The sequence below is a fragment of the Crocuta crocuta genome, unplaced genomic scaffold, assembly GCF_008692635.1.
Source record: "Crocuta crocuta isolate KB4526 unplaced genomic scaffold, BGI_CrCroc_1.0 scaffold313, whole genome shotgun sequence".
Classification (NCBI taxonomy): Eukaryota; Metazoa; Chordata; class Mammalia; order Carnivora; family Hyaenidae; genus Crocuta; species Crocuta crocuta.
In genome coordinates this window covers 848732-865763 of record NW_027527814.1, presented here as the reverse complement: position 1 = coordinate 865763, position 17032 = coordinate 848732, and the positions used below count along the sequence as shown (strand labels likewise).

General features: G+C 42.5%; 1 protein-coding gene across 2 annotated transcripts in view; it reads left to right on the top strand.

The window, feature by feature from the left end:
* SPECC1L (sperm antigen with calponin homology and coiled-coil domains 1 like) overlaps positions 1 to 17032 on the top strand; it is a 100886-nt gene that overhangs the window by 43713 nt on the left and 40141 nt on the right. For both annotated transcript variants that reach the window (XM_077775329.1, XM_077775321.1), the window contains exons 8-10: positions 134 to 225; positions 2772 to 2862; positions 15499 to 15582. In XM_077775329.1, coding sequence (XP_077631455.1) covers positions 134 to 225; positions 2772 to 2862; positions 15499 to 15582 — 267 coding nt within the window. The remainder of the gene's footprint in view (positions 1 to 133; positions 226 to 2771; positions 2863 to 15498; positions 15583 to 17032) is intronic.

The window sequence follows — 17032 nt, the reverse complement described above, 5'->3', positions numbered from 1 at the left end:
TGTGGAGGTTAGGCATCAGGATGGTTTCCAGGGGAGCCAGAGCATTGGATAATCTGGGGAACCCTTCAGGGGACACCAGTTATGAAAGTTTCCACTGTACTGTGATACACTCTGTATTTATTTGTTTTTGTAGTACCAAGCCCTGCTGCAGCTGCAATTCCTCGAACACCTCTGAGTCCAAGTCCTATGAAAACCCCTCCTGCAGCAGCTGTCTCCCCTATGCAGGTAAGTGTCCTTGACCATGGAGGCTTTGGAGACCTCAGCACCTGAAAGTCCTCTCCTCAGTCATTTACATTTATGTTAGGGGGTCAATGACAACCTTCTGAGGGATGTAGTTGGAATTGTAAAATACTATAAGTATCCTTACATTGAGATAAATTATGTAAAGGTTAATTGTGTTACTCTTCTGAACGTCTCTATTAATAGTGATAGCTAACAGGTGTTGAGTAACTGCTATGTGTTCTACACTGTTGCAAATGCTTTATAATATGAATACATTTAATCCTCACAACAGCTCTATTGAGTATTAGGTACTGTTCTTACCCCTAATTTTCACATGTGGAAACGGAGGCCCAGAAAGGTTAAGCAGCTTGCTGAGGGTCATATAATGAAGAAGTAATAGAACTGGGATTTGAACCTGGCATGTGGCTCCAGGGACCATCTCTCTGAGTAGGAGCTATAGTTGACATGTCTCAGCCTCTGCTATATAACAAATCACTTTAAAGCTTAGTGGCTTAAAAACAACAATTATAATATTTTTCACATTTCACTGTTGACCAGGCAGTTCTTTGTTTGTTTTGTGTGGGCTCAGTCCTGTAGCTGCACTTAGCCACAGGGTGGGCTGGGCCCTGGGGTCAGCAGGGATAGCTGGATTACTCTCTGCATATGGTTCCTTCATGGTGCAGTGTCTCAAACTCCATGAAGGTGAACGTGGAAGTTAACAAAGCCCCTTAAGACCTAGTCTTGGAACTTGGACAGTGTCACTTCTGTCTCATTCTTTTGGTCCTAGCACAGATTCAGGGTGGGATGATTCTACACAGGGCATGAATTTAGAGAAGTGTGGTTCATTGTGGCCCATTTTATAGCACAGGGACATTGCTAGCACAAGGGCATTGCTAATCCATTATAGATAAGTCTCCGAAGTTGCTCTTCTGCCACTGTGCTAATGCAGACCAGAAGCAAGGCAGATGGCTATTGCTCTGTAGTGCCCAAGAGGCCCTCGCACTGTGCCCCTGTTGGTTAGCCACTTTGGGAAAGAACGGCTCTGGTGGAGTTTTTCCACTTAGATGAGAGTAGCCAAATAAGAAATGGCCTTAAACCTAGTACCCTGTGATACAGGGTAGCCTTGGCCATACCTTTCTCCTAAAACTCGAATAGGGTTTGGGAGCATTTTATTTGTGAGTAAAGACTTTTGTGTCATGTATTTTGCAAATGAATCCTTTTTTTTTTGAACTTTATAACTTTGTCCTGTGTGATGTTTAGGGTAAAAGTGCACTCCTTCTGCATTTGTGATGCTGCAAATTAGTGGCTCTGTATTTGTATGTATGTAGAAGGTGTTATGCTCTTAACTTACAAGGAAGGCAAGGGAATTCCATATCCCATCTATAGACTTAATACTTTTTAAAAAAATGTTTATTTTTGAGAGAGAGAGAGTGCAAGCCAGGGAGGAGCAGAGAGAGAGAGGGAGACACAGAATCTGAAGCAGGATCCAGGCTCTGAGCTGTCAGCACAGAGTCCATTGCGGGGCGGGGTGGGGAGGGAGGCAGGCTCAAACTCATGAACCACAAGATCATGACCTCAGCCAAAGTCAGATGCTTAACCGACTGAGCCACCCAGGCACCCCGTGGACAAAAGATTTTAAAAGTCCCTTCCTAAGAGAAGGTGCCCAAGTGGCCAGTAAACACATGAAAAGATGCTCAACATCAGTAGTCATTGGGAAGTATAAATTAAATTTACAGTAAGATCCCATTAGGTACCCTTTCAGATGACTAAAATTAAAAGACAATATCAAGTGTTGATAAGGATGTGGAGAAGCTGAACCTTGCATACTTTTCTCCTGGGAATATGAAATGAGTAGTTCAGTGCTCACTAAAATGGGCTGGGAAGAGCTGAGGAAATAAGCATGACAAAAAAGACAGAGATGTAAACACCATGGTCTGTGTGGAAATGAGTAGTTTGGTGGTATTTGAACAATACATAGAGGAGAGAGGGTGTAAATAAGATCAGAGATGGGGAAGCCAGTGGCAAAGCTATTGCAGTGGTGCTGGGTCAAGATGACAGGTTGTACTGGGGCAGTTGTAGGAGCACATTTCATATTTCGCTGATTGGTATGTAATATTTAAGAATTTTCTTTAAACAAAATAATTAGATCACACTCAAAATACCAGTGGTTGCCAGGGGGCAATGATGTGGGGAAGGGAAGGAAAGTATGACTATAAAAAGGTCATAGGAGGCATCTTTGTGGTGATGCAAATGTTCTCTATCTTGTGTGTATCAATGTCACTATCCTGGTTGTGATATTATACTATAGATGTTACCATTGGGATAAACTGAGTAATGGGCACATGGGATATTTCTGTGAATTTTTAAAATAGTGCATTGATTGCATTATATGCCTGTAAGCGTTTATGTGGTTTAGTCTTACTATAATCGTATGGAAAGAATTATGCAAATTCATAACTAAATATTTACTCTCTACAACATTGACTTTATTTGTGAGTTCCAGCTCTAGATTTAAGCTAACTTTGATACTGTTTATCTTATGATTTCAGAGGCATTCTATAAGTGGACCAATCTCTACATCCAAACCCCTGACAGCGCTGTCAGATAAGAGACCAAACTATGGGGAGATCCCTGTTCAAGGTATATCTCATATGTCAACCTCTGTGCTCTTGTATTATTGTCCATAGAGGAAACTGAGACTCTGAAACATGAGGTCCAGATAAAGTCCATTCTTTTGTGCATTGGTAAGGGGCTTGGCCATTTTCACACAGCTATTTGTGGTAGAGCCAGTACCAGAACCCACATCTTCTGCCTTTGGAAGTCAGAGCTCCTTCTCTTATACCCACACTGCCTCTTCCTGTGTGGTGCTGAAGTGCACCACAAAAAATGGTTTGTGGCATTGGGGCGTGGTGCTGTGAAATGCAGATGTCAGACTTCATTTGGGTTAGGTGTGGATGTGCTCAGGGGTGTATGTCCCTCAGGAGCCTAGGGCTCTTCTCACTGATGCGTGCTGTTTCTCCATGTGTTTCTCTGCACATTTTCTTGGTTGTGGCAGGTGGCCTCCAAGCGTAAGACTATAAAGTTTCAGCAGGTGTGGGGAAGAAATAAGCAGACTTGAGAGAATTAACCCCTTAAAGAACCCAGATGATGCTCTTTGGGCTTCATGGAGCACCTGTGCAGGAGGCATTGCTTTTGGCAATGGGATTGGCCCTTTACAGCCAGTCTTGAATGTTTAGATGACGGGTTATATATACATTTAGGGACAGTGGAGCACAAGATGGTGCTGCTACCTTTCCTGTACAAAGGCTTGCCTTCTGCCACTACTTTGTTCTGGTGCCTTCATCAATCATGACTTGAGGTCTTTTCTCCTCTCAGAAAGTCCTTTTGTTAAGGGAAAAAGGTGTAGAAGATATCAAGTCTCTCCTTACATCTTGATTCTATATTCTTACCCTTGCCTCCCAGATGAATCCATTAAAGATTATGTATATGTAGAGTACTTATATCATTGGCCTCATGGGTCTTGGTTGTTGACTTCTTTGAAGCCGTCTCTTCATCTGTGAATTGGTAATAATCCATCACAAACTTCTTAAATCCCTCTATTCCCAGGCTCTTAAATCCTGCAGTCAGACTTTCACCCTTAGCATTCCACCAAAGTTGCTTCTGTCAAGGTTGTCAGTGATTATGTGCCCTAACCTCTCAGTCCTTATCTGCTGTGAACTGTAGGCAGCATGTGGCCCTGTTGAGCACTCCCTTTTCTGGGATGTTCTTTTTGCTTCCTATGATGCCACACTCCTGTCTGTGTCTTTTCCCTCCCTCCCTGGCTGGTCATCCATTTCCTGTGCTTACTCCCCATCCCTGCCCTGTAAATGGTGGTGTGCCTCTAAGCTCAGTCCCTGGGCCTTTCTTCTCTCTGTGTACTCATGCTGTTACTATTTTCTTTCTCATGGCTTTAACTGTTACTTGTCAAATGAGTGTCTCCAGTCTGTTTCTCTCCTCTGACTCTAGACTCATCTATCCAGTTGCCTACTCGACATCTCCATTTTGGTATTGAATAATCTCAGACTGAGTGTGTCCAGTTCAAGATTCTTGCATTTTCTAAAACATTTCCCACCTGTAATCTGTCTTCTCCATCTCAGTTAATGGCAGTTTTATCCTCCAGAAACCTTGGAGTCATCCTTAACCTCATTCTTTTTTTTTTTTTTCTAATGTTTTATTTATTTTTGAGACAGAGAGAAATAGAGCATGAGTGGGGGAGAGGCAGAGATAGAGGGAGACACAGAATCCACAGCAGACTCCAGGCTCCGAGCTGTCAGCACAGAGCCTGACGTGGGGCTCGAACCCACAGACTAGAAGATCATGACCTAAGCTGAAGTTGGATGCTTAACTGACTGAGCCGCCCAGGTGCCCCATTAGCCCCATTCTTTATCTTAGATCCCATATGTGAGAACTGTTTAGCTCTTTTTTCATGATCAAATCCATTTTTTAATTGAAGTATAGCTGACATGAAACATTGTATTAGTTTCAGGTATACAACACAGTGATTCAGTATTTGTATACCTTGCAGAATGATCACCACAATAAATCTAGTTACTAGATACCATCTGTCACCAAAGTTACAAAACTGTTTCATTCCTTAGGAAGCTCCATTGGCTCTACATCCAGATTCAAAGCATTGATCTTCCCTCTACCATGACCTCCCTGGTCAAGCCACGATCATTTCTCACAAGATTTCTGGCAAAAGATTCTTAATACCCTCTCACAGTCTATTCTTTTTTTTTTTTTTTAATGTTTTTTAATGTTTTATTTATTTCTGAGAGAGAGCGCGCGAGAGAGAGAGCGTGAGAGCATGAGCAGGGGAGGGTCAGAGAGAGAGGGAGACACAGAATCTGAAGCAGGCTCCAGGCTCTGAGCTAGCTTCCAGCACAGAGACCGATGTGGGGCTCAAACCCACGAACCATGAGATCATGACCTGAGACAAAGTTGGATGCCTATGCAGCTGAGCCACCCAGGTGCCCCCCTCACAGTCTATTCTTAACCTTGCAGCCAGCGTGATCTTGAAAAATAGAAATTGTAACACGCCATTGTGCTCAAAACCTTCCTCTAGTTCCCTGTTTCTCTCAGAAGAAAAGCTAAAATTCTCTTAGTGGTCTCCAGGCCCTCCCAGTGTAGTCTTGGTTGCTTCTCTGGCCTCACCACATTTCTCTCTCGGTCACTCTGCTCAGCCATATGGGCTTCCTTGTGCTCCCTGGGCACTCAGGCACACTCCTGACCTAGGAGCCTTGGGCTGGCATGTCCGCTGCTGGAGGACTCTGCCACGGGTCCAGACAGCCCAGTCTTGCTTCCTTCAAGGCTGGTGCTCTAGTCTCATCTCAGCGGGACCCTGAGTCAAAATTGTAAACCACAGTCTCCTCCACAGGCCCCTTTCCAGGACCTCTCTTCCCTTTAAAAATCTTTAACTTAGTACTTATCCGTTTGGGCAGACCAGATAGTTGACTTGTTTGTAACTTTTATTGTCTGCCTCCTCCCTAGACCAGGAGGTCTGTGATTTCAGGGATTTATGTCTGGTTGATGGAGGTATCTCAGCACCTGTCGTAAAGTACTGGGCTCTTGATAATAAATCGTAAGATGAGTGAATGAAGTTAAAGCCTGCAAAACTATGGACAGATTTTAGTCCATAGTAAATGCTCACTGTTAGATTTTATTACTATTATGTGTGAACTTAATAGCACAGGTGGCTGAGAAGGATGGCTCTTTATTGTCTGAGTACAAGATTTTAGTTCATTGCAAGACAACCAAGGTCTGCAGAATTTTGCTTAGCTGCCGACAAGTGGTTGTGAGAAAGCATCGCTACACGTTATGTTCTGGGCATGTAAACGCTGCAGGCATGAAGGACAAAGATGGAAGCCAAGGGTTCAGGAGCACTCCCACTCAGCTGTCTGTTGCATGTGCCCCAGTTCTGTCAATAAAGTCTGCATTCAGCACCAAGTACAATTGGAGCCAGGAGCCACGATGCCACAGCCTTTGAGAATATATATAACCCTGGGCCTGTGAGAGTCCTGTGGAAGAGACCCCTATTTTTAGAGCCTTGAGGTGATCCTTGGACACCAGAGAAAACTGAGTCCCCATGCCACAGTTGGCCTCCAAGGAAGATGGGGATGCTTCATACTCCAGTGAGAAATGACTCAGGGCCTTCCAAACTTCTAAAGGCCATGCTGACGCTGACCCTTGGAGCCTTCTCCCCTTTTAACAGCTGCCTTCCAAGGCAGCTTCCAAGGACAATCAAGAAGAACAAGGTTTACTGGGGAAAGCCAGCACTGGCAGTGTTTCTTGAACTTACCTGTTTATAACACTTATCTGAGTCATTTTGTAAAATAGGGAATCCTGGGCCTCACCTCAGATCTACTGCCATAGACTCTCTAGGAAAGGGAGCTTGGAAGCTTCATTTTCATAAGCACCTCAAGTAATTCTGGGAAAGGACAAATTGGGGAATTTGGGCAAATAATATTATTTAATTTTTCCTATTACCTTGGCTTTTGTGGGTACAGAATGGGGGTGTGGAAGGTTGGTGTGCCAAGGCTATTGACACAAACTAAATGTGTTAAATGTTTCCAGGGCTCTGCTGAATAAAAATTTCCCTGGTTCTCCTCATTTTATTATCTGGTAATGTATCAAATGATAATGCTATTGGGGCATGGGGGTATGTGATCAGTCTGTTAATTCAGGTCTCCTCCAATTTAGTCTGTGCCTTCATGGGGCTTAGCTGAAACAGTGCAAATACAAGAGAAAGTGGGCAACATGCCTAGGTGAATTTTTTTTTAATGTTTATTTTTGAGAGAGAGAGAACACGAGCAGGGGATGGGCAGAGAGAAAGGGGAACAGAGGATCTCAAGTGGGCTCCTGTGCTGACATCGAGCCTGATGAGGGGCTCGAACTCACAAGCCCATGAGATCATGACCTCAGCCAAAGTCAGAAACGTAACTGACTGAAGCCCTCAGGGAGCCCTTTACTTACATGAATTTTTTTTGAGAATTTGCTCATAGTGTGATCTTTTATTTTAAGCAGTCATTAGAGAAAGAAACCATGTATAAAACGAAGAACAACTAGGGTGCCTGGGTGGCTCAGTTCGTTAAACATCTGATTCTTGACTTCAGCTTAGGTCATGGTCTCATGGGTTGTGGGATTGAGCCCTACATTGGGCTGTACACTGACAGTGTGGAGCCTGCTTGGGATTCTCTCTTTCCCTTGTTCACTGCCCTTCCCCTGCTCACTCTTTCTCTCATTCTCTCTCAAAATAAACTTAAAAAACAAACAAAACAACGGCAGCTAGTAACAACCAAGTGATTCTTGGTTATAAAAAGCCACCATGGTTATCCAAACTGATAAGAGAGTGAGATTTCTAGACTCTGTCTTGAAGTGCTTTTTTCCTTTTTTTTTTTTTTAAATGTTTTATTTATCTCTAGGAGAGAGAGAGAGAGACAGTGTGAGCGGGGGAGGGTCAGAGAGAGAGGGAGTCACAGACTGAAACAGGCTCCAGGCTCTGAGCTGGCAGTCAGCACAGAGCCCGACGCGGGGCTCGAACCCACGAACCGCGAGATCATGACCTAAGCGAAAGTCGGACGCTTAACCGACTAAGCCACCCAGGCGCCCCAGTGCTTTTCTTCCTTACTGGTTTCTTTTATTATGGCATAAACCAAAGAACAGCCTATAATTTTCATTTTGAAAATGTCAGTGGCTTCATTACCAAAATTTTAAAAGGTGCTGCCTCTTGTTCTACTACACTTAAGTTAGAGAATTTAGTATTTTTTCCAGTTAAGTATATTATAACAGGTATGGAGGTTTTGTGTGTGTTCTCTTTTACCATCATGCTTATGTGTCAGTTGCTGGAAAATGTTTCAGAGTGGAGAAATCTTATTATAAGTGGACTAATCAAATGCTCTCTTGTTGGTATTGTTGGTTAGGGTCATGATTATGTCCCCTCAGTGACTCTTTGTAGGTAGGATGTTAATTAGTGTTGATGGCCTAATAAGCAGGAAAGGATACGTCTGCTAACCAGATAACATGGATACAGGCGGTTGAAAGGGTGTTACTCTCTCTACTTGTACAGTGATCTTATAAGGTCCAGAGTGTTAAGCAAAAGACCTCAGCTGGATGTTGCAGATGATTGGAGAACGTAGGTTTGCTTAGTATCAGGGTGACATGGTGAGTGTCCTGTCTGTGTCATGGCTCAGATATTTGGTATCTGTGAAAGTTGATTAATCTAAGTGTAGTTATGTTCTGTAGAGAAATTCATACTTCACAAAAAAAATTTTTTTTTAAATTTTAGAGCAAGTGTGAGTGGGGGAGAGAGGCAGAGGGAGCGAGAGAGAGAGAGAAATGAGAGAAAGAGAGAGTGAGTCTTAAGCAGGCTCCATGCTTAGTGCAGAGCCTGCCACAGGGCTCAATCCTAACCTGAGATTATGACCTGAGTCAAAATCAAGAATTGGACACTCAACCAACTAAGCCACCCAGGTACTCCAAGAAAAATTTATATTCTTTTGTTTTTTAAGTGTTTATTTATTCTGGCGGGGGGTGGGGGGGAGACAGAACCCCAAGCAGACTCCATGCTGTCAGCACAGAGCCCCACACGGAGCTCCATCCCATCACTGGGAGACCATGACCTGAGCTGAAATCAAGAGTTAGATACTTAACTGACTGAGCCACCCAGGCAACCCAAGAAATTCATACTCTTTATCACCTGTTTATATTACTTGAATCTAGAGATGTAAAAAATTTTCAAAATACAGTACTTTGAAAACATTGATTTATGGTAAGGGTACGTATAATAAATGTGATACAAAGGAGGTTTTACTAGAAAGTCAAATCTCTGTTAAAAGTTATAGCCTCTTTTAAGTTAATATAAGTAAAAGCAAAAGAGCTTTCTGTTTACAAAGTTTCACAGCAATTTTTATTCTCCAGAGGATATATCTAAATCAGATTCTGGCTTAGCCCTATATCCAGCCCTAGTGGCACAATTCCTAGAGAAAATTCAGATAAACATACTACTGACCTCTTGTATTTATATTCTAATGATTATCTACCTACTAGTCACTTTGAAACATTCCCCTCTTCCACCCCCGCCCTTTCCTTCTTTTTCTCTGTAGTTCTTGGTATTTGTTTTGATAAACCAGAGTATCTAGGCTCCTATTTTTTTCCCAACATATTATGAAAAAATTCAAACATACAGAAAAGTTGGAAGAAATTGTATAGTGGAAATCCACATCTTACCACCTAGATGCTATAGCATTTTGCTATGTTCACTTTATCATATTTATCCATTCCTCTATCCTTCCTTCAGCCCATCTTTTTTTAATGCTTTTTTTTTTTTAAAGATGCTTTTCAAGGTAAGTTGCAGTGGGTACATTTGAGCATGCATTGCAGTGTTTATTTACAGTGTTCTTGCAGCCTTTAAATCTTGAGATAATTTTAGCCTACAGAAGAGTTGCAAAAATATTACAGAGCTCTCTTATACTCTTTCCCAAGCTTCCCTTATGTGAGCATCCTATACAACCATAGAGCAGTTATCAAAAATAAGAAATCCATATCATTAAAATATTATGAACTATAGAATTTGGATTTCACCAGTTTTTTCCACTGATGCCCGTTTTTTATTCCAGTATCAAATCCCAGGCCCCAATTTGCATTTAGTTGTCTTACCTCCCAAAGTCTCTACCAGTAGGGTGTAGGGTGTTTAGCAGCATCCCTGGTCTCTACCCATTAGATGATAAGTACCCCATTTCCCCAGTTGTGACAAGGAAAAATGCCTCAAAGCATTTTTTGGCGAAATTACCTTCAGCTAAGAACCAGAGACATGGTTCTCACAGTTCTGTTTGTCTAATTTCAGCAGGGAGATTGAAACCATAGCTAAAAATAAGTAGGAAAACCTAGCTGATTGTATATATTTGTCTACTGTTTCCATCGGAGGCTTTAACATATTCATCATAGTACTTCAGATACCTTGTCCAGGAGTTCCAACGTCTCTTCCATATCTGAGTCTGGTTTTACTGATTACTTTGTGCCTTGGCATAGTGAACTGGATATACTGTTTATTTTTTTTTTTCTTGCTTTCTGTGTATTTTAGAATTCTTTATTGAAAGCTGGACGTCTTGTTTGGGGCAGTAGGTTGGTTTTTTGCCTTGATGCGGGCACCTCTCTCCACTAGTTGTTTAGTGTGGGAGTTTGAATTAATCTATGCAGGAGGTGGGTTGGGTTTGAGTTTTATTAAGTTGCTGATGGCCTCAGTGCACAGCAGCCTTTCAGTTACTCCAGTAGTCCTTGTGTTTAGAGGGGAGCTGGTGTTTGGGAGGACTTTTCTCAGTGTCTGCTCCAAATTCAGCTTTAGGCTGTCTTTGCATTGCATCTCAGCAAGGGCTGGTCTCATACTCTTACAACTCTTTCATCTGAGATGTCTTATTTGTTCATTTGTTGAGAACATACTTTCTTTTATAACGTTGAGCATATTTGTAATAATAGCTGCTTTAAAATTGTTTTCTGCTAATTCAACACATGGGTCGTCTTTGGGTAGGTTTCCATTTCTTTTGAGTATGGGTCAGTTTTTTCTCTTTTTGTGTATGTCGATTAATTTTGGATTGTATCTTGGGTGATGTGAATCACACATTGTAGATGTTGTTTTCTGTTTTGTTTCTGTGCAGAAAATTGGGTTTTGATAGCAAGCAGTTAACTTGGCTCACCTCAGACTCCATCCAACCTCTCTTTTCCTTCACTTGAAATACCTGTTGAGTTATTTTGTCCTTAATTCAACTCCTTAGAATCTGTGCTTGTGGTTTTCATAGGTCATTGAGAGATCTGGGTAGAGTTTATATACAGAATTTGTGTTTCTTTCTGGTATTTCCTCTACTCCCTCCCTTTCCAGCAGCTTGGTTGTCCTGAGATATATCTTCTGCTTCTTCAAGGCAGTAAAGCTGTGGGTTTTCTCCCATTTGCCCTGTGTGGCCTTAGCTGGAGTCTACATTCATGCCTATAGCCATAAACTGGGAAATTCACCCCCTGCTCGCTCTTCCTCTGCCTGCTTTTGGATTCTCTTTATTGCCTTTTAAGTGGTTGATTTTCATTTTTCTTCCCCAATTTTATACTCATTTTTGGCAGGAGCATCCGTCCATTTGGAACTACTCTCTGAACAGAAGTTGGCTATTTAGGCTCCTATTTTTAAACCCACTATTTTGCTTGTAAATTTGTTTTGGGAAACAGTATAGGAACAACTGCCTGTACCTGCTTATTTCTGTGATTTCTAAAATAAGAGAATTAAGTAGTGGACCTAGTATGTTCATGTTATTGCTGCCTGTCTGTTGGAGGTGAACAGGACACCTCTGTAGGTTATCGCTTCCTCTGAGCCCTGGATCTCATCCCCTTGGGTTTCACGGATCCTTTTAGCCTTGAACTATTGCCCCCCTTCTCCTATATCTTCAACTTTACCCTCTCTACTGGCTCCCTTCCACTGTCCCTTAAAAATGCTCACATCTCTCGTAGGTTAAGAGAAAAAATTCTTTCCCCTTCCCCACCTCCTATAGCTAGTGTACTTTCTCTTCTCTCTTCCCTTTGCGTGGCTTGTCCCCTTCCTCTCTCCTACTCACTCCTCAGCACATTATTGCTTTACTTTTGTCCCCACCAGTGTATTAAATTTCTCCGACCAAGGTTACCATAGCCTCCAAGTCATCAAGTTCATTCTCACCCCATTAGCTCTATCTGATAATTTCCAAAATGATGCAACCCCTCTGACTTTTCTTCTGAACCACCTCTAACTGCCTGCTCTGCATCTTGCCCTGCATCTCTCATAGGGTTCTCAAATTCAGCGTGTTCCATCTCTCTTCCTCCCATAATACTCTTTCCCTTTTTTTGTTTGTGTACATGGAACCTCCTTTGTTGTCACCTCCATATCCATTGGGTCAGCAAGTCTGTTGATCCTGCTTCATTGAAGAGCCCTTGATGCTGTTTACTTCTCTCGATCTCCCAGCACAACCCAAGTCCAAGCCATTCTCATCCCTCCTCTGTATAGTCTAACCCCTCATCCTGCATGCACTCTTGCCCCTCCACTCCATTGCAGCCACAAAGATACTTTCCTAATAAAACCTTCATTGGCTCCCCACTACCAGCAGGGTAAAGTCCACACTCCTTAATTTGGCCTGCATCACTTGCATGCTTGCCCTTGCCTGCTCTGGCCCTCCCAACCTGCCTTTGCCACCTCATCTGCTCCCCCCACACCCCCACCATCCTCTCAACATCACCACCCTGGAGTTGTTTAGGTATGTACTGACACTCAGCTGGGAACACTCTCTGTCCTCCAACCTCTCCTTTGCCTCTATAAAAGCTATTAATTACCCCTTGTCTGAACTGAGATGTCATTTCCTGAGGAGGCTTTTCCGGACCTCCCCTCAAGAGCAGGTCACGTCCCCTGTTGTGTTTCCAGAACCCCAAGTACTTGTTCTTTCCTAGCATCCCTTGCTTGTAAAGATTTTTTAAATGTCTGGCTTTTGCTCTAGATTCTGAGTCCCATATCTTGCCTCCTCTCTTCCTTTCTCTGACCTTTGCACCAAGCCCAGTGCCTAGCGAGCAGTGGACATCTAAAGGATTTTTGTTTAATGAATGGATTAGAGAGGAGAAAAGCTCCATATGACAATAGAATAGACTCTATCGCTGTAAAATATAATGTCTCCTGCCTGTCACACTTGACTGTAATACACTAATCTTATTTCCTGAAGAGAGATAAACGGACAGTACAATGTGGAGATGGAACCCAGATGCTTACAGCAGGAGTCAGTGGACATGTATTCCCACTGGGGCAAGTGCCTCTGAGTGAGTTTGAGTCTCACTGTGAAAATACTTCATGGAATGGCTGCAGATTGTGTTGTGCCTGTTGAAGTTTACTGCAAATAATTTTGAAAAGAATAACCATACTGGGGCCTTCAGTACAATTTTGTACATTTTGAGAAAGTAGGTATTTGTCTGTGGTAGGGCACTACCTGCCGAGTTGAGACACACTTGGATCCTTTGACATGCAGCAAGAAGACTTAGCCAGCATTGAGGGAAAGAATCATGAACTTTGTCTCAGTTGTGTGCCTGTGGTGTGCAGTGTAAAAGAGAAAGAAATTAGGTAATTTAGAAACTCTTTCCCTGGAGGGAATGGCAGGGACTTCTTGCCTTGGCCAGCATGCTCCTTGTTTGGATTCATTTGTCCGTATAACCTTTGTTTTCACTTGTTTCACTTGCTGTGTTCATTGGGAGATTAAGAATTTAGGGAAGTGACTAGCTGCAAAATTGTAAAATGGAAATTTTGATTAAATTAAAAATGTTGATTTCTGTTTCCTACTATTTCCATGTTCTGCTAACTGTGTTTTGTCTGTCAGACTTTGTGCATAATCCGCTTTTCCTGTGAGGATGAATGCCAACTGCTGACAGGGTTAAGAATTCTGATTGATGCTTGCTTATAGGCTCTTCGTACAGAGGTGATATTTGTTCAGGATTGGGAAGATGTAGTGACTGTAGGCTGTATAGAAGTCCTGCCCTATTAAGAAAGTAAGTCAGTTCTTCTCAAAGTTGTGGTATAATTACAACCAAATGTTCTTTATACACTTAGAAAATAGATTTTGGAATAACAGAGGTGCTTTCCTTGAAAGGTGCCATATGCCATTACTTTTGACATCATGACATTCTGAGAGGAACTTTTTTTTAAATTGTCAGTTCTTAAAAAGAAGTGGCGAATGACCTGTTTGACTAATGTACTGTAAATCTTGTCTTTTCCCTTGTTAAAATGTTTGCTGTAGGGCCATTCTTGGACAGTGAGGCTAATAGTCTTCATTAAGTGTAAGAGGTAGTGTTTTCCCTCATGCTAATCACATGTCGTTAGCACATAGCAACCAGGCAGAACACATCTAGTCTGTCTGTCCTTGTGCTTGTCATCCTGGCCCAACAACAGCCTTGTTAGGCTTGTAGCCCTAGGTAAGAAGTGTGCTGGTCTGTGTTTGGGGGCTCCCACTCTGGGGGAGCAGGTACTGAGGAAGTGATGTTGAAGGTAGACCAGAAGGGTGACGAAAGTAGCCAGACTACGGAGGGAATGGAGGAGAATTGGAGGGAGGGGAACAGCTTGTGCCAGTGTTTGAGGAACTCCAGAAACTTGCAAGATGGCTGGTGTTTAGAGAGCAAGGGAGGAGTGAAACAGGGCACGGCTGCAAACTGGACAGTGGAGGCACTCTCTGTGTGTCCTTCCTTGAATTTCAGAAATGTCTGTTGCTTCCGTGTTGCCCTCAGACTAAAGTCCACATACTAAGTAATGAAGGCGCTTGTTAGTCAGGCTCATCTTCCCTTTTAAAGCCCCTTTCTTTGCCATCCTCTCTGATTTCCATATGCCCCATGTTGAGGCCACTGGGACTTTATTATTCTGTAACTTGAATGCCCTTTCACCTTTGTTCTCTCTCTCTTTTTTTTAATTTTTAGTGTTTTATTTATTTCTGAGAGAGAGAGACAGCATGAGCAGGGGAGGGTCGGAGAGAGAGGGAGATACAGAATCTGAAACAGGCTCCAGGCTCTGAGCTAGCTGTCAGTACAGAGCCCAACGCGGGGCTCAAACCCACGGACCATGAGATCATGACCCGAGCCAAAGTTGGACGCTCAACCAACTGAGCCACCCAGGCGCCCCTCACCTTTCTTCTCATTGTTGTCTGGCTGAAATCCTATTCTCACCCTTCTCTATTAGTAAAGCCCAACTTAACATCATTATGTTGTTGAAGACCTCCCTGCTGCCTGTAATCAAAGTGAATGGATTCTCACTCTGTGGTTTGATAATACTTTGTCATTCTGTTATTCTAATTGTCCTATCCTGACTTATCGTTGGTTGTGTATATGTATGCCTTCCCCACTACTGGTAGGCACAGAAGGGCAAGGCTTTGATTTAGCTTGTACTTTTAGACCTACGTACAGTAGGGGATCTTTGAATTTTAGTTGAATTGCATCAAAGTGGTAAGTAGCAGTCAGTAATTTAGAAGCATTCATCTGTGTCAAATCTTATCCCTCGAAATCAAACACTGAATGAAATGTTTTCCCACATTCCTTATCTGAGGAAGCTCTTTTGTAGACATGGACTCCGTAGGGAATTGTTAGAGTGCCCAGGATGGAGAATGAACGGTGAGCTTCCAGGGGGAGAGGAGGAGAGCTCACCTTCCTGCTGCCTTTGTTACTTCAGAGTTCAGTGTCTGATGCTTTTATTTTGACCCTTTCTATTTTGTGCAGAGCATCTATTAAGAACATCTTCAACTAGCCGGCCTGCTTCTCTGCCAAGAGTACCTGCCATGGAAAATGCCAAGACCATCTCAGGTGATGACTTTTATCTGGAATTTCGTTAGAAAGACTCTTCCAGAAGTCTTAGTGATGGTACTGAATACTTCTCTTTAGACTTATCTAACTTTTCTTGCCTCTTTGGCTCTTGAGTTGATTATTTTCACTCTGAATTTCCCCTGTTGTATCTTCCGGATTCTATAGACATCACATTTCATGGCCCTATTTCAAAATAAAACAAAATCCCACCAAAACTAAATCATTCCATTTATTTAGCAAGTATTTATGGAATGCCTAGCGTGAGCTAGATATCTTGCCAAAAATATAGCTTGATACAAAGTTGGTATAGTTGTGGAAGATTCGAGTATTAATCCCAAGGTATGTTGTGACTCTTATTTCAGAACCCACCAAAAATTCTCTGGAAGCCAGATTTTTTCTGTATGAAAAAGCCATCCTGTAATGATGAGTTTGACAAGCTTACTTTGTCTCGTAGAGCTAACTCCAGTTTATCAGTTGCTCACATTATTTTCCCTTTGTGGCCCTTATTTACCCTTAATAACTCAACTAGAAATTGGACCCAGAAAGGAGAAATTCCTATAACTCTACCTCATACAGTTAACCTTCCACTTGTACAGGGATTTAAGTTAATATAGTTTTTTTTTAAAGCATTTTTAAAAAATGTTTTATTTATTTCTGGGAGAGAGAGAGAGAGACCGCATGAGCAAGGGAGGGTCAGAGAGAGGGAGACACAGACTCTGAAACAGGCTCCAGGCTCTGAGCTAGCTGTCAGCACAGAGCCCAATGTAGGGCTCGAACCCATGAACTGAGAGATCATGACCTGAGCTGAAGTCGGACGCTTAACCAACTAAGCCACCCAGGCGCCCCAAGTTAATACAGTTTTTATACATTATAACCAGGTCTTTATAGTAGGAAGTCCAGACAAAATTATGCTCTCAAACCTCAGATTCTAAAGCCTTTTCTTGCTTTAAATTTTTTTTTTTTAAGTTTTATTTATTTATTGAAGGGGAGGGGTAGAGAGAAAGGGAGAGAGAAAATCCCAAGCAGGTTCTGCCCTATCAGCGCATAGCCGGGTGCGAGGCTTGAACTCATGAACCATAATATGACCTGAGCTGAAGTCAGATGCTGACGAAGCCACCCAGGTGCCCCCAAAGCCTTTTCTTATCACAGAGTTCTGATTCTTTTTCAGTTTCCTCAGTTTTTAAAAAATTTTTAATGTTTATTTATTTTTTTAAAATGTTTTATTTATTTCTAGGAGAGAGAGAGAGAGACAGCGTGAGCAGGGGAGGGTCAGAGAGAGAGGAAGTCACAGACTGAAACAGGCTCCAGGCTCTGAGCTGGCAGTCAGCACAGAGCCCGACGCGGGGCTCGAACCCACGAACCGCGAGATCATGACCTAAGCGAAAGTCGGACGCTTAACTGACTAAGCCACCCAGGCACCCCTTTTAATGTTTATTTTTGAGAGACAGAG